General features: G+C 31.2%; 3 protein-coding genes across 4 annotated transcripts; all 3 read left to right on the forward strand.

Moving 5' to 3' along the window:
- Nucleotides 1-309: 309 nt before the first annotated feature.
- On the forward strand, nucleotides 310-3,348 carry LOC145042838 (nucleosome assembly protein 1;2-like). Of its 2 annotated transcripts, none has more exons than XM_078991336.1 (12): nucleotides 310-568; nucleotides 665-708; nucleotides 812-907; nucleotides 1,091-1,183; nucleotides 1,275-1,362; nucleotides 1,627-1,688; nucleotides 1,776-1,960; nucleotides 2,045-2,222; nucleotides 2,319-2,362; nucleotides 2,580-2,796; nucleotides 2,911-2,946; nucleotides 3,021-3,348. In XM_078991336.1, exons 1-11 carry the CDS (start codon nucleotides 499-501, stop codon nucleotides 2,932-2,934), a joined length of 1,101 nt encoding a protein of 366 aa, XP_078847462.1. In that variant the 5' UTR covers nucleotides 310-498; the 3' UTR covers nucleotides 2,935-2,946; nucleotides 3,021-3,348. The 2 variants fall into 2 exon arrangements, with proteins under 2 accessions (XP_078847462.1, XP_078847461.1); XM_078991335.1 differs by having other exon boundaries at nucleotides 2,911-2,925.
- Nucleotides 3,349-5,681: 2,333 nt separating this feature from the next.
- Nucleotides 5,682-6,573, forward strand: YLS8 (mRNA splicing factor, thioredoxin-like U5 snRNP). The gene is made up of 2 exons (XM_078991337.1): nucleotides 5,682-5,914; nucleotides 6,139-6,573. Exons 1-2 carry the CDS (start codon nucleotides 5,795-5,797, stop codon nucleotides 6,445-6,447), a joined length of 429 nt encoding a protein of 142 aa, XP_078847463.1. The 5' UTR covers nucleotides 5,682-5,794; the 3' UTR covers nucleotides 6,448-6,573.
- A 658-nt stretch (nucleotides 6,574-7,231) lies between these two features.
- On the forward strand, nucleotides 7,232-10,173 carry LOC145042840 (Metallo-hydrolase/oxidoreductase superfamily protein). Its single transcript, XM_078991338.1, has 12 exons — nucleotides 7,232-7,483; nucleotides 7,851-7,969; nucleotides 8,084-8,196; nucleotides 8,503-8,544; nucleotides 8,620-8,675; nucleotides 8,772-8,848; nucleotides 8,947-9,066; nucleotides 9,170-9,246; nucleotides 9,352-9,415; nucleotides 9,519-9,569; nucleotides 9,708-9,756; nucleotides 9,861-10,173. The coding sequence occupies exons 1-12, from the start codon at nucleotides 7,297-7,299 to the stop codon at nucleotides 9,977-9,979; spliced, it is 1,074 nt and encodes a 357-aa protein (XP_078847464.1). The 5' UTR covers nucleotides 7,232-7,296; the 3' UTR covers nucleotides 9,980-10,173.
- Nucleotides 10,174-20,847: the final 10,674 nt, after the last annotated feature.

The following is a 20,847-nucleotide window of genomic DNA, read 5'->3' on the forward strand; positions in this document are numbered from 1 at the left end:
TTTTTTTTTTTTCTAAAAAACAAACATGATCTAATTTTATTCAAATAAGTATACCTCAAGTCTTAACTTACTAAAATATATAAAAAATAAAAAAATAAAATCACAATCTCAACATCATGGGTTCATCGAAACTAGTCCAACACTCTTTACGCATCTTGAGATCTGTCTTCATAAACGGACCCAGCTCAAATGTAGTTCTAGCCCACCATCTTGGTGTCCAACTTTGCAAATCTCACTAAAGTCCACGCGCCATCAACTGCGCGTGAAACTCAACTCAATCCCCACCTCAAGACTATATAAACCCTAGAACTGTATTAGGTCACGATGCGAGACTACTAAACGCAGAACAAACCGCTCACTCGCCTCCCAAACCTCTCTTCAATCTCCCATCTATCTTTTCCATCTATCCCTATCTTTCACTTTCCCTCCCTTTCTCTTCAATTTGGTTTGTACTTTCTAGGGTTTTCAGTTTCAACCACACAATCGTCGGCCACAATCATGGGTAACAACAAGAAAGAACAGTTTGATGTGTCCGATCTCGGCGCCTCCTTACCGGCCGCCGCTGCAGGTACCGTCTTCATCTCTTATCCTAAAATCGTGTATCGTTGTTTATCCCAAATTAGTTTGAACTTTGTTGGTTTGATTTGGTCAATTTTTCTCGCAGCTCTTAGTGCGGAGGATCGTGCAGGGCTTGTAAACGCCTTAAAGGTTTCTTTTTTCCTGTATTTATAATTTGTTATGCAGAATCTTATTCAGGGTTGTTTGTGTTATTTGTTCTGATTTTGTTGTTTGTTTGATGGCTTGTTTGCAGGATAAGCTTCAAAACCTTGCAGGGCAACACTCGGATATTCTCGAGAGTTTGAGTCCGACAGTTAGGAAGCGAGTCGAGGTTTTAAGAGAAATCCAGGTACAAGTTTGTACTGTTGAAGTTATATATCTTATATCTGCAATATGATTATGTGTAGTTTATCTGGTGTTTTTGATCATGGCATGATTGGATTCTATTGTTATTTTTCACCATGATACTAATTTCTATTTGATTATCGAGTCTGCCTATTTGGTAAAGTTATAATCGTTTCGTGCAATGCAGAGTGAACATGACGAGCTTGAGGCTAAGTTTTTTGAAGAAAGAGCTGCGCTTGAAGCAAAATATCAGAAACTATATGCACCATTATATTCAAAGGTCTGGAATGAGTTAATCCTTTTAATCATGTTGATATGTTTTTATTTGTACAATAAATATGTTCGTACTTAACCTTGATCTGAAACTGCAGAGATACGATATAGTAAATGGTGTTGTTGAAGTTGATGGAGTTAACAATGAAGCTGCAATGGACGTGGCAGATGATAAAGCTAAAGAAGGTATCTTTTTTTCTTGTTTATGTCAACTAAAGTTTTGTAAAGTATTTTAGAAAATAACAATCACTTTAGAAAAAGTAAGGAAAAGTGAATGAGGCCAAGTTTGTAAAAAGAGAATGTCATTACACTTTAAGTTCTTTTCTTACTAAATAAACAACAAAACATTCACATATAGCTTACTAGATTAAGTCTGTTTCTTATCAATCTAAAAAGATAAAAAAGAATCAACACCTAAATAACAAGCTTGTGCCCAATTCTATTTTGCAGAAAAGGGTGTGCCAAATTTTTGGTTAAATGCAATGAAGACCAATGAAATATTGGCTGAGGAGGTATATATTCTGTTAATTACATATGTTTTGCTTCACTAATTGGAAGAAAATTGTTGCTAATTGTTGGAGTTATTGTTTTTACCTCAGATTTCTGAACGAGATGAAGAAGCTCTTAAATATATCAAGGATATTAAATGGTGTCGCATTGATGATCCCAAGGGTTTTAAGCTTGAGTTCTTCTTTGACACCAATCCATTTTTCAAGAACTCTGTTTTGACCAAAATATATCATATGATTGATGATGATGAACCTATTTTGGAGAAGGCAATAGGGTAAATCTTTTTACTTCATCTCATTGTACACTTTTTTCATTATCTTTTCCTCGTTGAGTTCAATTTCTTTTTTTTTATTTGCAGGACTGAAATCGAATGGTTACCTGGGAAATGCTTAACACAAAAGATCTTGAAGAAAAAGCCAAAAAAGGGTTCAAAGAATGCCAAACCAATAACCAAGACAGAAAATTGTGAAAGTTTTTTCAACTTTTTTAACCCCCCACAAGTCCCTGAGGATGAAGATGAAATTGATGAAGAAATGGTAAAGTTTTATAAATATTTAGTGTTTTTTTTACAAAGTATTTTTGCAAGTATAATGCCATAAATAGGTTAATTCTTTAATGTGTATTGTTTCCAGGCTGAAGAACTTCAGAATCAAATGGAACAAGACTATGACATTGGGTGAGTTTTTATGTTTTGCCAAATACTATTTTGAGACAGATGTCAGTTGTACAAAAATTGCAATTTTGTGTCCCATGACGATACATGACTTGCCTTTGATGTGCAAAAGACGTGGATACCCTTGTTTAAATTAACCCTAAAAAGTTTGTCCAGTTGTAGTCGATTTGCTTTGTCAATGTGTCTATTTATTTAAAATGACATGAACGCCCCTCCGCAGATCAACCATTCGTGACAAAATTATCCCTCATGCGGTCTCTTGGTTTACGGGTGAAGCTGTACAAGAGGACGACTTTGAAGGTATTGAAGATGATGATGACGAGGACGATGACGAGGATGAAATCGATGATGAGGATGATGACGAGGACGAAGAGGATGACGAGGATGATGACGACGAGGATGAAGAAGACGAGCCTAAAGCCAAAAGCAAAAAGAAGGTAAAATTTTCATTTTTCATTTTTTTAAAAATTTTCTTATAACAATATTCAATATGAATTTTAAGCCAACATACTAATGAACTATTCTCTATTTTCTTTCATGTAATTTTGCAGTCTTCTGGACCGAAGGTGATCTAATTAATTAACATGGTTTGGTTTAATGTTTTATTAATTTATGTTTTTGTTTTTGTGATTGTTAAATTAATATTGAGGGGTGTTTGCAGAAGGGTGGCATTGTGCATGCTGGTGGTGAACAGGGTGAGAGACCTCCTGAATGCAAGCAACAGTAGATTTTTCTGGTTGGCTGCTTGTGGTGTTGGTGTCTTTGGATCATTTTTTTTTTGTCAAGTTCGGTTGTGTATGATGAGAATTTTATTTGCTAAAATATATTTATGGTCTAGTTTTGTATGTTGTTATGTTATGTCTATTGTCATTGCATTTGTGATTTGTTACCAAATTGGTGCGTCTTTTACTCTCTATGAATTGAATACTAGTGTAGCATTTTATAATGTATTGGAAAAACTTGCTATTTTGTCCTCGGTTGATTCCAAATCTCTATGTTCGTGTTTGATTTTTGGAATTTAAGATTTTGTTGTCTCGTTTTCTCTGTTTTGTCTTTTTAGTTGTAAAATTCGATGGAGAAACCAATATGTTAGGCGAATATGTGTAGTTTTTTTTATTTTTAATTCAATTTGCTTTAAAAAATGTTCTTTGAAGAAGAAAATTAGTGAGGGTAATCAAAAAGGTTTATTTTCAATTGTGTATATTCAAACTTGTGATTTATAAAACCTTTTTAAGATACAAGCTTGTAAACCAATGTACACACGACAACAAAATATATAAAGTATGCATTTAAAAGTTAAAACTAAAAGAGTTGTCAAACAGAATCCAAGTCTATTTTGTTTTCTTTCAACTGAATATGGTCAAGTAGATTTAAGAAAAAACTTCTTCGAATGTAGCATTAATTCATAGTATTTACTTTTCTTTGATAGCTAAATTAAATTATTATTTTACAGAAAAGTCAAATAACAATCTGTTTGAATTTCATTGTTATAATAAAAACTAGGAAAGAGTCCATGTGAAATAATTTAAAGTTTTATAAAAAGAAAAAAATGGACAAAAATAATTTAGAGTTTTCTAAAAAAAATTGGCCCAAAACTGACAGTTTCCAAAAACATGTAACAACGAAATGCAAGAGTGTATAGTAGAGTCGACTACGCATTGACCAAGAAAGGGCAAGTATCGAACCAGACCAATGTTGGAAAATGTATGGAAATAGAACAATCTTGGAAAAGAAAGGTGCCAAATTGACAATTGAACATATTTGTGTGGGTGTGGATTGTAGTGGTAACAATTGAAGGGATGAAAAATGTAAAAGCCTAAAAGAGTGGTGACAGAATTCTAAAGTCATAAACTTTAACAATGTTGGAAAAGTAAGGGGCCAAATTGACAATTTAACATATTTGTGTGGGTGGAGATTGTAGTGGTCGAGTCTATGGCTTGAGCAAGATTTGACTCTCGATCTCTACATCGTTTGCCTTAATCTTGGGCGAGATGTCTCATGAGATCTAGAGGAAGTGTCTTTGTGTATGTTTTTTTTTGTGGACGACATTGTGTTAACGGTCGAGTCTATGGCTTGAGCTGAATGCGCAAGTTGGAGGGCAACATTAGAAGAGAAAACATAGCGAATCAACACTCTTAAAATGGAGTATCCCCAGTGTAATTTAAATACTGGTGCGAAAGTTGAAGGAGGAGATGTAAGTTTAGGGAACCAAATTCTTATCCTAAAAGATTGTAGGGGTTACAATTCTCAACCTGTAACCTAACACGAAAATAAATAGGTTTGGGTTGAGATTTTTGACCCGTCAACTTGATTGTTTCATGGGCCGGGTTGTGTTATGTGTTTAGGTTCGTGGGTCAGTCCGCCAAAATATATTATATATTTTTTAAAAATTAATATTTATTTATGAATTATGACTTACGAGTGCGGTGTGTCCTACTAAATCAAACCCAATTCTTGACTCCTTGTTACTTAAAAGACAACATACTACTCGGTACCTTTACCTTACTACCTTACCTCCGCCCACCCACCAGTACCACCTACCCAATGACACAAAGCCACAAACCATTGGTACACCTGCTCCACCGAACCCCCACCGCTCATGATTTAATCCCTAAACCATCACTGTTAGTGAAACCTATCCGCAAACTTGTATAATTAAACGGGTTATGTGGGTTGGGTTGGATTGATATTTTTAACTTACGAACCCGTGACACATCAACCTGAATAAATATATGGGTTGGGTTGAGTTGATATATTCTGACCAACCAACCTGCCAACCCGAATCCGACCCAATTATCACCCATATAAAGGAGAGCTTCAAGTGTTTGAGTTGTAGGATCCATTAGGGAAGGAATAGAGGTAGACGTGACCCATCACAATAAGGTTGGTTGGTGAAACTAAATTTGACTTACTTTCCTTTTGTTTGCCTCCTTACAAGTTATCGTTTGAGACATGCCTGATATCATCTATATGACATAGTCGCTCTAACCCCTATAGATGCATGGTTGTAAAACTCTATCCAATATCTCTCCCTATCCCGATTTAATGAGATTCTTTGTTGTTGTTCTCTAATAATATAACATTTAATATTAAAGAGTTTGTAGCCCAATGATATAAAATGTTGCTTCTCTTCTTGAGGGTTGATGGTTTAAATCTTGTTTGAGATGGAATTCAAAATTAGTTTAAGATTAAATTAAATTTGCTGTTAGAAAAAATAATAAAAATAATAAAACATTTAATAACTTTTCGGACAACCAACGAAAAGTTTAAAAGTTAGTGATATCAACTATAAATATATACAGTCGAAGGACTATTTTATAACTTATCTCAACGGAATAATAAAGGCCGCGTCTGAGTTTCTATATACATCGGCCTTCTTTTATACCCGCTAACCCGCCGTCGCTTCTCGAGAGAAAAAGAAAGAGGGAGACAGAGATGTCGTACTTGCTACCGCACTTGCACTCCGGCTGGGCCGTCGATCAGGCGATCCTCGCCGAGGAAGAACGTCTCGTCGTTATCCGGTTCGGCCATGATTGGGACGAAACTTGTATGCAGGTAAAACCCTAGTTTCACCTATCTCTATCCCTAATTCAAATACTGTTTTCTCTGTTTATTACACCTTCCTATCATTCCATCGGATTACGATTCGATTCAATCGAAATTTTAACTGGTTATATATAAATTTCAATATCCTAAGTTCCCAATTTTGAAATTGGGGATGTTTGTCACTTAGGTTAATATTTACACAATACTGAATCATCTTGTTGTGGGATCTGTAGATGGATGAAGTGCTTGCTTCAGTTGCAGAGACAATAAAGAACTTTGCTGTGATCTACCTTGTGGACATCACTGAGGTACCTGACTTCAATACAATGTATGAGCTATACGATCCATCTACTGTGATGTTCTTCTTCAGGAACAAGCATATTATGATTGATCTTGGAACTGGTAACAACAATAAGATCAATTGGGCCATGAAAGACAAGCAAGAGTTCATAGACATTGTTGAAACTGTGTATCGTGGGGCTAGGAAGGGACGCGGTTTGGTGATTGCTCCTAAAGATTACTCCACCAAGTATCGTTACTAGAGTGGTGATGATTTTAACCATGTTTGTATGGATAACATTAAAGTTTAAACTGGTTGATTTCATGTGGTTGTGAACTTATTTGAAACTATGTTTGAAGTCTAATAAACTTGTATATCTAGTTGCTTACTTTATGTTGTTGGGATGATTATGATTTGTGTGGGTGATGGCTTATTTTCTTTTTTCACAAAACTTTATTGGTTTTAAAAAAATTACTATCAAAAGGTAAGCAATTGGAACTTGGTACGTTGTGTTTATAAAATACTTTTATTTTAATGGTATTTTGTGTAAAATACTAAAATAGTATATTGTGAATGACAATAAATAGTTCAGTACTCAGTATTTATACTAGTAGAAAAACAAATTGTTTGCTTATTCATCTATAAGCATGTCCCATTTAGAGGCGGATAAAAACCCAATCAAACGCTCTGTGAATCTGCTTGATTCAAAGCCAACTTTTTAATGGAACCATTAAGAGATGAAACAAATACCCTTTGAATTGATGAAATGGAAAATTATTAGATAAAAGGTAGCAGTTTAAAGTTTATCAAGGGTGGGTGTTTAAAAGTCTTATTAAAAAAGTGAATTATTATTTTAGTAACAGTTTTTAAAATTATGTTTACTACACCAACATCCAATGCAATTTCTAAGGAAATCTTTCTTTATAGGATTTTAACATGTTCAAACCATCCATAAAAAGGCTTGGATTTGGAGCTTTTACATAAGCTCAGGGGTGAAAGTGAAAATTTGCATAAACAGAAAATATCTTTGACCTTTTAGTACATAGTAACCGAAGGTTTTCTTGGGCAAAGGGTTCTACGATCTACAGAACAAGAGCGTTTTCGGGTCCCAATGATCTTAATGCAAGGAGCTGTTCGTCCTTCTCCTTCTTATCTGACCCGTTTCGCTCGTTTGACCCGACATCTATCTTCCTCAAACACTAAACGTTCCTCAATTCCAGTTTACAGTTATGGGAACTCTCGCTATCGTCTTCAATCTAACCGCATTTATTCAGATGCTTCCCTGCAGTCGAATTCAAGTGAGATATTCATAAGCTGTTGTTTCCGTTGATTTCCATTTACTTGTAGTGATCCCCGAATTGGTTACATGTGTTTGATTTCTCGCTTTTGACCATTGGTTAGATTAAAAACTTGAAATGATTTCTACCAATGTAATGTTTACATTTATATATATATGTGAAATGTTAATATATCTATATATAGCGGATGACAATGGAATTGAGATGCCATAAATTCGAAAAGAATCATGGATGGGATGCTTTAGAACTTCAATTTTGATATCATTTGAACTTGTTTTCCGATTTCAGCTTGTAATTCATCTCTCTAAAACCTACCCTAGGGTTTTGTTTTGAGTAATAGGCCCTAAAACTATTCAAATTCTTGCAGGCGTACAGAAAGGAGAGAAGATAACTCTCGAGCAACCAGAAATCATATTCATGGGGACAGGAACCAGTGAAGGAGTCCCACGAGTTAGCTGCCTTACTCACCCCTTAAAGAAATGCCCGGTAACAATCAAACTGAGTCAACTCATTTTGTAACAACAAGTAAATATTTGAAGCTTCGAGATGTGTTTTTGTAGCTTTTCTTTCCAATGTGCATATCTCAATGGCTTTTTTCAGGTTTGCTCAAAAGCTGTAATACGTGGAAATAAGAATAAGAGACTCAATACAAGCCTTCTTATTCGTTATCCTAAACCTTCTGGCATATCTAACGTTCTTATAGATGCTGGCAAGTATGTAAAACATTCTTTCATCATTAATTTCATCGTGTTCTTTAGACATATATACCCTTTTTCAGAATTTTGTATTAGATAAAATTGGACTCTGTTTTTTTTGCTATTATTGTTTCGGGTTAAATTTGCATTTGTGCAACAAATTTCCACCTTTTCCCCACTTTATGCAACTAAGAAGTTCTTGAAACGAAATATGCAACCACTTCTTGCTTGTTTCTCCAAATGTGATTATTTAGACCCCAAATAATAAAAAATCATTAGGTAAATCAAATACTTTTTTTTTTTTTTTGTTTTTTCATCTCACAGATTTTTCTACCAAAGTGCTCTTCGATGGTTCCCTACTTACGGGTAAGATTTATTTTTCTCATTTTCTCTTATATATTTCTGCCACAAAAATAACAAACCCTGTGTTTATTTTGTCAGAATAAGATCAATAGAGGCTGTTATTATCACTCATTCTCATGCTGACGCAATTGGAGGTCTCTAATCTTTAATTTCCCATTTCATTTCAATCATAATAATAACAATTTTCAAGTTACAATTACACAATTATTCATTTATTATTATTTTTTTAGGTTTAGATGATCTTCGTGACTGGACAAACAACGTCCAGCCATATATTCCAATTTATGTAGCCAAGCGTGATTTTGAGGTTCAAAAATGTTCAAAATGTCAGCGAACCAATTATTATTATTATTTTATGTTATGACATCGCTAACTGAATTTGTAGATCGTTTAAATTGATTTCAGGTGATGAAAAAAACACATTACTATTTATTAGACAAAAGCGAGATCATACCAGGGGCTGCTGTCTCTGAGTTGCAATTTGATATCATAGATGAAAACCCTTTCACTGTTGACGACATTAAGGTTAGAATTTGCGTTCTTGATATATATTTATTTAAAGGGTTAAATTCGTATTTATTCAAAAATATTTTATCTCGTTTCACAATTTGTGTATTTGCGCTATCAGTTCACTCCTCTGCCAGTGTGGCATGGTAGTAATTATCGTTCCTTAGGTTTCCGCTTTGGCAACATTTGTTACATTAGGTAATAATCTCAAACTATATTTCTCTACAACATAACCATATATATATATATATACAACACTATACACTAACATTTGAGACTGATACAATATTTCATTTGTGACAGTGATGTCAGTGCAATACCCGATGAGACTTACCCCCTTTTAAAAGATTGTGAAATACTTATAATGGTAATTAATCACATACATAAAACATTAAACATCACTTTCAAAATTTTGATTTATAATAATATATATATAAAATATATTATGTCTCTGTGTTTTCACTTTTCAGGATGCATTGAGGCCAGATCGATCTTCTTCAACGCATTTTGGACTTCCACAGGTTAGATTTTAAGAATGTGTAATAGGTTATAGGCTTTGGAATAATAGGTTGTGTTTTTTTTTTATGCTATCGAAGAATATTTTCATTTAATATTTTTTTTTTGTTGTGTTGATGCTCATGTGTTTGTTAAACGCTTAGGCTTTGGAAGAAGTTCAAAAAATCCAGCCAAAAAGAACCCTCTTTACAGGTATGGATAAATGATGGCAGTTTGGAACAAGTGTTGTATGAACAAACGTTGTTTCTTTCTTGGACCAATTGAATGACGATTCTACCCTTATGTGATTGATGAAGGTATGATGCATTTGATGGATCATGAAGAAGTCAATGAAAGGCTCTTGAAGTTGAGAGAAACCGAAGGTTTAGATGTACAACTCAGTTATGATGGGCTTCGTGTTCCTATAAACCTATAATATCGACACATTCATCACCATATAAACACTAATTATTGCAACTGATTTTTCCGTTTAAGAGCTATTAGACAAGAGTGAAGCATATATTTTATATAAATGAATCACATCCGTTTTAGATGATATTGATAGAATTTGAATAGATCTACATGTAAAAATCAAAGTTTTAATGATGCTTTCACGTGTTATTTGGGATATCTTTCAAAGGATATGATGCCTTTTTATGTTAAGACAAAGTAAATGTAATAGAAATGTGCTTTTAGCTATGAGAATATACTTTTACAATCAACATGACATGTGATAAATTTATCGTCAAATAAAAGATCCAATTATCACGAGTTCATTTTTATTTTAAGTGGATAACTTATTTTATTATAAATTGTTGTCGTATACAGTATTAGTGTTTGAACACTTATCAGATTCTGATATTTAAAAGTACTAGAGTATTTTATAAGTAAATTCTAGTGTGAAATGGAGTAAAGTTCCAAATCATGTTAAAGAAAGACTAAACAAGTGATATTATTTTATTTTCTAATAATAATTTACTAGTTACGAGACCATATGAGTTAATCTAAAAAAAAATGTTAAATATAAATATCAAAATATTTAAGAACTTGAAAAAAAATTATTATAATTGAAAGGTTTTTTATTTTTTAAATTTAAACAAATAATTTAAATAAATAAATAAAAGAAATTAATGAATTTTTATTTGAGAATTTTGAAATTAAAAGATAAATTCATTAATGAAATCGATATTTATTTATTACTATATTTATTATAATTATTATATTAAAATATTATTTTGAATTTAATAAAATATAAAAACTAATAAAATGAATGTGAAAAAAATTAATTCAAAATAATCACAAAATGATATTTGACAAATTGAATGAGAGTTTGATACGTGGTAAAAAAACATTCATTTATTAGAGTAAAATGAAACACATTATTTGATTCCTAATATTAGAGATAATTAAATATAAAATTTGTTTATTTAATCGTTAAAAACTAATTATTAGTAGTACAACTTTAAATCACAATAGTCCCAAACACAGTAGGGGTCGACATATTTCATCAAGACTATCATTTTCAGATTATTACAAAAGACCGATGATAATTTACGATTTCTATCATTATTTCAAATAATATTTAAACTAAGATATTTCTGAAAAACTTTTAATTTTCCACAGCCAGCTCACATAAAATTAGAAATGATCAAGTGTAGGCCCATCCACTTTTTGATATTTAGGTTAGGCTACCCGTGAACTCCATGTTGTTGCATAGTTCACACATATTTTCATAAAGCCTATAAAAATCATACGAAAAGTGGTATTAATAAAACACAATTTGGAATTGATTTTCTCGATATTGTAAGTCATTTTGGTAGTTTATGGGTTTAGACTTTAGATAAATGATCAAATTTATACTTAACTAAAACGATGCGACATCAATTTCTTTATATATATATATATATATATATATATATATATATATATATATATATATATATATATATATATATATATATATATATATATATATATATATATATATATATATATATATATATATATATATAGAGGTGAGTTCAATTGAGAAAATAAAAAGAGTTGAGAATAGGAGAATCATTTTCAGCCACTCATTTAATCTAAGTATAAAAACACACGGTGACAAACTTGTAAATATGTTAATAACATTCAATCTCAAATACGTAGTTATAGAGAATTCGATAACAGTTCGTTCATCATCAAAACTTTTCCTCTAACTTTCAATAAACATCCAGATTTCTTCAACTAAACTAGAATTTCTTCGCTGTTCATAAAATTGGAATCGGAGTTCTGGACTCACAGTCACAATCGACATTGAAGGACTCATAATCGGTACTCACAGGTTCCCAATCGGATTTTCGGAATTCAAAATCAAAATGAGAAATCGATCAAACATAGGATGTCGCATCTGAAGTCGAAATCGGAAGTATATGATGATTTGAAATTGATAACTTGATGTTTTTAACATTTTTAAAATAGTTAACTTGTATACACTCCAACTATTTGATGAAATGCATAAACTAAATTACCACGTTATATTCACATATGAATATGTTTTTTTTCACCTGAATCAATATATGATTATTAAAAACACAAAACAAATATGCAAGTCTGTATGTTATTCACATGTGAATAACATATAAAAATTATATATATTTGTCAAAATACCTTCAAATATTCATAACTGAATATATTCACAAGTGAATATACCTTGTAATATTCATATATGAATATACAGTGTAATATTCATAAGTAAATATATCATCTAATATTTATAAGTGAATATACTATGTAATATTCATATATGAAATATCATTTAATACTTATAAGTGAATATACCATCTAATATTCACAAATGAATATTCACAAGTGAATGCATCGTCCAATATTAAAATATGAATATACTATGTTTATTATATGTTATATTCATATATGAATGATACTTAAATTGTAAAAAAAAAAATCATACTTTTTATTCATAAGTGAATAACGAATGTACTGTAATAAAACCTGATGCATTTTTATTCACTTATGAATAACGATAACTGAAAATATAAAAAAGAATAATTTTTTTTATTTTATCTTAAAACTATATCAATATTGAAGTCTATTTGTAGAGAATAAAAAATCATGAATTTTGGTATATTTAAAATCATTTTTTGATAAAAATAGCTTCTAAAAATTAAAAAAAAAACAAAAAAACAATGTTTTTGTATATATTAAGGTAATGATTAACATAGTTTAAGGAAATATGTTTTGTTGGAAAACACACGTGCATTCCTTTCTCATTTACGCCGGTACGTTGGAGGTTTTTGCGGCAAAAATAAATGATTAGCTGAGAATGATTCCTCAATTCTCAACCTTTTTTTTTTAATTGAACTCTCCCATATATATATATATATATATATATATATATATATATATATATATATATATATATATATATATATATAGAGAGAGAGAGAGAGAGAGAGAGAGAGAAAGAGAGTTAGGTTCATATATAATGTATAAATATTGTGTGAATGTATGGGTGATTCTCATCCAATCAATTAAAAACGTATAGTAATAATTTGATATATAAATCAATTAGTTAATTTTAAATGATGAATCTATAATTATGGTAAGTGAAGGTAACAAGGGATTTGATTTCAAATCCACCAGATATAACTCGAACTAATTTTGAGAGGTTATTTTGGGGGAAGTTGGATTCACGCATATCAAAAGAGATAGAGGAAGAACGACAAACACATAAGAGCATGCTAGAGTCATGGATTTCGTCTTCATGACCGGCCTACCCCTTTTTAAACCACAACATAATTACCTTCACCTGTCACCACCATACATCGCCTCCTAATTGCAATATCCAACACCACAGAGGTTTGGCATCAATACCTTCTGTTCCATTCGCCACCCTCTAGGTAGGTTTTTCCATAAGCTTCCTTTCATCTTCTTTCTTTTTCTCTTCTACATCTACGATGGATCTATGATCCAATCGATTAAACCCTAACTTGTTTTACTACATTTTTTCATAGAAAATCCCTAAAATTAACATTATTGTGCCATCTCCTACTTAACTTTTGAAAAAAAATGTTTTGATTCCAACAAATCAAATATCGGAGCGTGTGATGGTGTTTTAAGTTAGAAATTAATATGTCTTAGGGGATTTGAAAATGTGATACTCTGGAATCCATTTTTACATTTATTTTGTTGTTTATTTTCCCTTATATTGAGCAATGATTTATGATTTTATTGGAGTCGATAGATTTTGCTATAGGTGTAATCAACACCATCATACAACAATGCCCTTCCATTGCTTTGTTATTGGATCTGAGTGACATGGATCAGTCTCGATTTCAACACCTTCAAATCGATTTCAAGATGAAGACTATAGACCTACAAGTCAATCTTTATTCATCAGTTTTAAGAAAAAAAATACTTGAATTATCATCTTCATTTAAAAATCCGTTCATCCCTGTTTTAGCCGATTCTGGACCTTTCTTCTAATATTTTCAGTTTGGGAGATTCTGGACCTTTTTTCAATATATCGAGCATCTATCTTCTATACAAGAAATTATGTAAGTTGTTCTATCAAATCTACTTATTCTTTTTTCTTGTATTCATTTATCTTGCTTTGATGAAAATTTTCTTTGTTGGTCTTGTCTCTATGCATCTTGTTACCAGATTTGTATATTGTAGCCTATACTTTCCTGTTATACGTTCTCTATTTGTCCTAGTGTTATGTAGACCTTTACCTGTCATCTAATTCATACAATTTATAAAACTCTGGAGAAAATTTATAGGAATATGATGATAACTTTATCTGCACTTTGAGAATTTTAATAAATGATGACTTACTACAATATTATTTAAGAATACATACTATAGTATTCTTTAAGAATACATTGCTTGTTTAAGAATGCATACTACAATATTCTTTCATAATGTTTTTCAATATATGTTCGTAATTCTGCCAAAATAAAAGTGTTGATTTTGTTCTTCATCTTTGTTGCTGCAGTATTCTTTTAGAGTTGTACACTCTGTCTTCTTGACTTTCATCATGTTCTTTGAGTTGACTATATGCCAAACAAGTAGAGACTAATGACTTCATTTTATTTTTAATATAGTAATCTTGCCTCTAAATCAAGTAAATTGCAAGTTGTTACAATTTTTTTTTATCATGTTTTTGTTATAAATTCGTTTAAAATACACCATTTTAGGGATAAATTACTAATCACCAGCTATGCATCTCTGTTTCTCGGAAATCCCACACTACGATCTTCAAGCCACCATCCAGTCTCCGTCAATTAGCTCTTCAACATGTTCATATGATTTCAGCTCTCATTCTATCCTTGGGTAATTTAGTTTGATTTGGTTTTAACTATTTTGAGTTTTGATTTTTTTTTCTCATAATGTTATTTAATATTCTAACAGAATGTTTTCAAAATATAAGTGGTGATTTTGTTCTTCCTCTTTGTTGCTGCAAGATTCTTTTAGAATGCATGTTGCAATGGTATGATGAAGCTATTTCACTTTTTTTTTTATTCAGGAGACGAAAAAAGCATTTGAAATTTGGGAATTTTATTTTTTTTCTTAAATTTACTTTTTTTTATTCTTTTCACTTATTTTTTCAGGTCATGAACAAGTGATAAAAGCTTGACAACAACCATTCTCATAAAATGTTATCCTCATATAATTCGATTTGATGAAATTTATTCTCACAAAATGTTATGATCAAGGGCTTGAATGTAGTAAAGATAAATGGTGCATGAAGGGCATATAGGATGGATGATGTGTTTTTAAGCAAGGGCGCTAAATAATCTTTTCACTATGCTCTTCTTAGAGAACAAAAAATAGCTCCACGACATGTGGTTCCTTATCCACGTTCTAGCAAGCCAACACAGACCTATAACACCTTCATTGTAGTGGTTAGTTCCTCATATTGCACAAATATCAAGCCATAATGTTTATGCAATTGTACATTATTTTCATTCTCATGAGAATGTTAGATTTGCAGTTTTAAACTATCTTCATCCTTATGAGAATGTCATATTTTTATATTTGAATTTTTAGGTTCTTATTTTATTTCCTGCATTATTGTTTAAGAATATTTTTTTTTTACTATTTCAAGAATGTTGGTTATGCACTTGAAATTAAAGTCTTATTCTTTAAGAAGGTTAAATTATTCTTCAAGAATATCAGTTATGACATCTAATTAATGTTTTATTCTACAAGAACTTCTTACAAAAATGTCATTCATAATCATTCTAGAAGAATTTCGTAATGTTGTATCAAACCTGAGAATTATTAAAAGATTGTAATTCATAAGCATAAGAATGACATAAAATAAGTCACAACAATTAATTCTTAATTGTTCTCATGATAAAAAAAAAAAAATCAAACATTATAGAGGGTGAAAAAAGAAAACCTAATTCTTAAAGAATGAAATATGTTTCATGTTTTTGAGTATTGTGTAAAAAATCATTACAATATATAAATAAAAATAAAAATTTAACTTTAATTTGATATTCTATGAAAAATCACATTCCATATATACTTTTTAACAATTATTACAATTAATTAAATGAAATTATATAGTAAATGCTACCACATGTTAATAACATGTACCCTCATATCCCAATCATTCATTTATTTTAATCCAATGGATAAGAATTAGTTATACATTCATATAATATTTGAAGTTCACATTTAATCCTAACCCTATATAAAGTTAAGTTCATGTATAATGTGTGTGTATATATATATATATATATATATATATATATATATATATATATATATATATATATATATATATATATATATATATTACTGAGAAGATAAAATACCTAATACTGTATTTTAAATATATACACTAAATTACTTTAGTTCTTGCTATATGAAAGTTGATTGTTATTGATAGGATTTTTAGGTATGAGAGTACATTGTCTTTATAAACATCATATTGCGATCATATATCATTACGGTATGATATTTATAGGGACGATGATATTTTTGTCCTTAAAAAGGTATAAAAATTGTTTTGGAACTTTTACCTCTCCATTCTCATTGACCGTGAAGTTTAGAATAGGTGCAACAACATTGTGTTGCTAAAAACCAGCTTATATTAAAAATAAATTAATTTTAATTTAATATTGTTGATGTTAACGATTTTTTGTTCTATAAATGGGACGTTATCGATTGGTTGCTTATTATCCTATGTGATCTAAATGAAATTTGTAGTAATTGTAATTCCGAAAGAGTGTATATAAAGAACGTTTTAATTTGACTTCGTATGAAGAAATTATGATTTTTCTAAGTTTCAGTGCAACAGTGTGCGTCAAGAAAATAGAAATTAAAATCAATTGATTGTTAGCAAAAATGATGTAAATAAGAGTTGAAGATCTCATAAAGACGATTTCGTCGATATAAATTGATGTGTGTGAAACAAACTAGTTTTAATCCTACTAACTTAGACACAAAATAAACACACGAAAGGCAGTGTACCTATCGATTAGTAATATAGTTCAAGCAAGTAGGGTATCGAACACAAGGAACGGTAAACAATTAAAATAAATGCTAATATTATCTAAATAAAACAAGTAAAAAAAAGAGTTTTCTCTAGTTTTGCAAGACTAGAAACTTAAATACTTTACTAACACGCAAACTAAGCAACTAATAGCTAAGAAAACAAAGATCAACTAAATTCAATGATTAAAAAGGCCTTATGTTTAGGTTCGAATCATTTGTTCCCATGGATGATTTTATGGTAAATATATCAGATTAATTCTTCATTGGTTACCGACTAAAGTGATTAGATTGACATTTGCTATAGCTAATCCTTAGAAAACATATTAATTCAAGCAATGTCCAGTTGTCTAAATTAATGAATTTCCTAGTTTGTTGATTCGGGTTTAGAAAGACTTGTAATTAGCTAATCAAATTGGTGATTCAATTAACCTCTTGTTGATGGTGTATCACACAAGCTCACACATTAACTTACCTATCTTCTAGTTAATTCTAGTTTCACATTCGTTATTCCTAGACATACAACTATGTGGTCACGTAAATCATATGAAATTAGCAACTAAGAGATGTTCATACAACTTAATTACTGATTTATTAATAGAAGAATAGTTATTGTTAACACATAAGGTTCTTTAACAAGCTTAATAAAACATAATCACCAATTAAAATTAATCCTAATCAAATAACCAATCCATGTTCACAAATTCATCTACCTAAACGGAAGTTATGAGTTTTTAGCTCATGATTATAGCAGAAACAAGCATAAAAACGAAATCAATTGGTAAAAACATAGTTCAAACAAGAGATTAGGTAAGAGTAAACTTGATTTTGACTTGATTCTACTTAAAATTGAATGTAGGGTTGATTCCCTTGCTTCCCACGCTCCAACATCACCTTTAGTCGACAATTGGCCTCCAAGGGTTCATCTATATGCTAGGGTATCGATCTGAAAGTCCCTTTATATAGATTTTCACAAAACAGGGGCTACTCGCCGAGTCCATTTGGAATCATCATTTTCTCAAAACACGAAAGTCATCCGAAATTGTGTCTAGTTTTCAGAACATTTTGAATCTCGTCAATTGGAGGTACGGTTCATGAGATATGGCCAAAACACTGACAAGGGGTCAAGCTTTCTAGCTACACCCTTCTTTCTTCAAAATCCAAGATCCAAGCTTCCAATCGCTAGTTCCGCTTCCTTTTCCATCCGAGCATGTAATTGTTGCTAAAAAAATGAAATTATAAACTAATTAAGCACCTTTTGTTCATTAAAAGAGACAAAAACAACATAAAGTATTAAGATAATTCATGAATTTTATAACTAAACATGCCCATATTAAAATACCCCACACTTGACTTTTGCTTGCCCCCAAGCAAAACTGAATTTTAACACATTAGAATCACATAAGACAACTCCAATCGAACCCATCCATTATTCCAAGACCACAACACATGCATTTGTGTCTAAAATTTTCCTAATAACCCCCATACTCCAAATACTCACAATCCTCATAAACATTCGCCCACTTTTTCCGAACAATGCTCATTTTATGCATCCCTCCGAATCCATCCTCAGAAAACCTCTTAACCTCAAGGTATTTTTGGTTGAGCAACCCAAGCATACATAATCTATACAATTACTATTTATGATACCACATTGAAGCTCTTTGGAATTCTTCACTTCTTTGACATTTGATCTTTAATTTCTTTGAATTCACCACCTTGTTGTTTGATTTTTGGTATCTTCAATTTTTTGAATTTCTTCGGAATTTTCGATCTTCTAATTTCATACTTAACTTTGATGCTCCAAAAATTCTTCAAACTTTTCTTGTAATTCTCTCTCTTTTTTTTAACATGTAACTTACTTTTTTTTTCACTCAAAACCCTACATGCTTAAGCAGGGGCGCTCAACTTCAACCTTTATTGGTTATCGATAATAATTTTCCTGGATACATTTCTGGTACATGATGCTAAACATATTGCATCCTTCAAACTAAGCGAGGTCGTGTTTTTGTCCCATGATTTCATTGGAATAAGGAAGCCACAAATGCACTAGAACGTATAGAGGCTCAACTAAACATTTGGGTCTTCATGCAATCATCAAACTTAACACTAGCATAGAATCCTAATTGCTTTACCAAAATTTTCTATATTAGCCGTAGCAATTTTAATGCAAAATTTTAAAAATTTACTAAAATTTCAAGATTTTTGAAATTTAACTAGAATTTTAACTAATTTAACCAACCCACTAAAGTTGCCTCAAATCTCCTTCGGGATTGAATTGTAGCTTCTATCTTCGTCTTCTAGGGTTTCTCTGGCCTCTGAATCGCAGCCGATCTCTCCAGAATTGTCCCAGAAGTTTTTTCCTCGATCTGAGAAGTTATCTATATATTTACGCATCGACTCGTCGAGTCAGGTGATGACTTGTCGAGTCCGTCTCACAATCCCCGTATGCGATAAGTATCTGGGTTCCCGAGTCGTTATCTTCTCGAATCTTCACTTGGACTCGCCGAGTAGTCGACCCTACTCGCCGAGTAGGTGTTATTTTTGGTGTTTTTCTTCTTTATTCAATTCCCGAGCTCCTAACCGCTTCTCCTGCTTCCTTTTGCTTCCGAGCTTCATTTTTGGACTGAAAATACAATTCAAACACTTTTAAGTACCTTTTGTCCATGAAATGCAATAATTAGCTAATAAATGAATAAAAATCTATACTTAATACAAACTTGATGTGTGTGAAACAAACTAGTTTTAATCCTACTAACTTAGACATAAAATAAACACACGAAATGCAGTGTACCTATCGATTAGTAATATAGTTCAAGCAAGTAGGGTATCGAACACAAGGAACGGTAAACAATTAAAATAAATGCTAATATTATCTAAATAAAACAAGTAAAAAAAAGAGTTTTCTCTAGTTTTGCAAGACTAGAAACTTAAATACTTTACTAACACGCAAACTAAGCAACTAATAGCTAAGAAAACAAAGATCAACTAAATTCAATGATTAAAAAGGCCTTCTGTTTAGGTTCGAATCATTTGTTCCCATGGATGATTTTATGGTAAATATATCAGATTAATTCTTCATTGGTTACCGACTAAAGTGATTAGATTGACATTTGCTATAGCTAATCCTTAGAAAACATATTAATTCAAGCAATGTCCAGTTGTCTAAATTAATGAATTTCCTAGTTTGTTGATTCGGGTTTAGAAAGACTTGTAATTAGCTAATCAAATTGGTGATTCAATTAACCTCTTGTTGATGGTGTATCACACAAGCTCACACATTAACTTACCTATCTTCTAGTTAATTCTAGTTTCACATTCGTTATTCCTAGACATACAACTATGTGGTCACGTAAATCATATGAAATTAGCAACTAAGAGATGTTCATACAACTTAATTACTGATTTATTAATAGAAGAATAGTTATTGTTAACACATAAGGTTCTTTAACAAGCTTAATAAAACATAATCACCAATTAAAATTAATCCTAATCAAATAACCAATCCATGTTCACAAATTCATCTACCTAAACGGAAGTTATGAGTTTTTAGCTCATGATTACAGCAGAAACAAGCATAAAAACGAAATCAATTGGTAAAAACATAGTTCAAACAAGAGATTAGGTAAGAGTAAACTTGATTTTGACTTGATTTTCCTTAAAATTGAATGTAGGGTTGATTCCCTTGCTTCCCACGCTCCAGCAGCACCTTTAGTCGATAATTGGCCTCCAAGGGTTCATCTATATGCTAGGGTATCGATCTGAAAGTCCCTTTATATATATTTTCACAAAACAGGG

Source organism: Lactuca saligna, chromosome 4 (genome assembly GCF_052625555.1).
Source record: "Lactuca saligna cultivar CGN05327 chromosome 4, ASM5262555v1, whole genome shotgun sequence".
Classification (NCBI taxonomy): domain Eukaryota; kingdom Viridiplantae; phylum Streptophyta; class Magnoliopsida; order Asterales; family Asteraceae; genus Lactuca; species Lactuca saligna.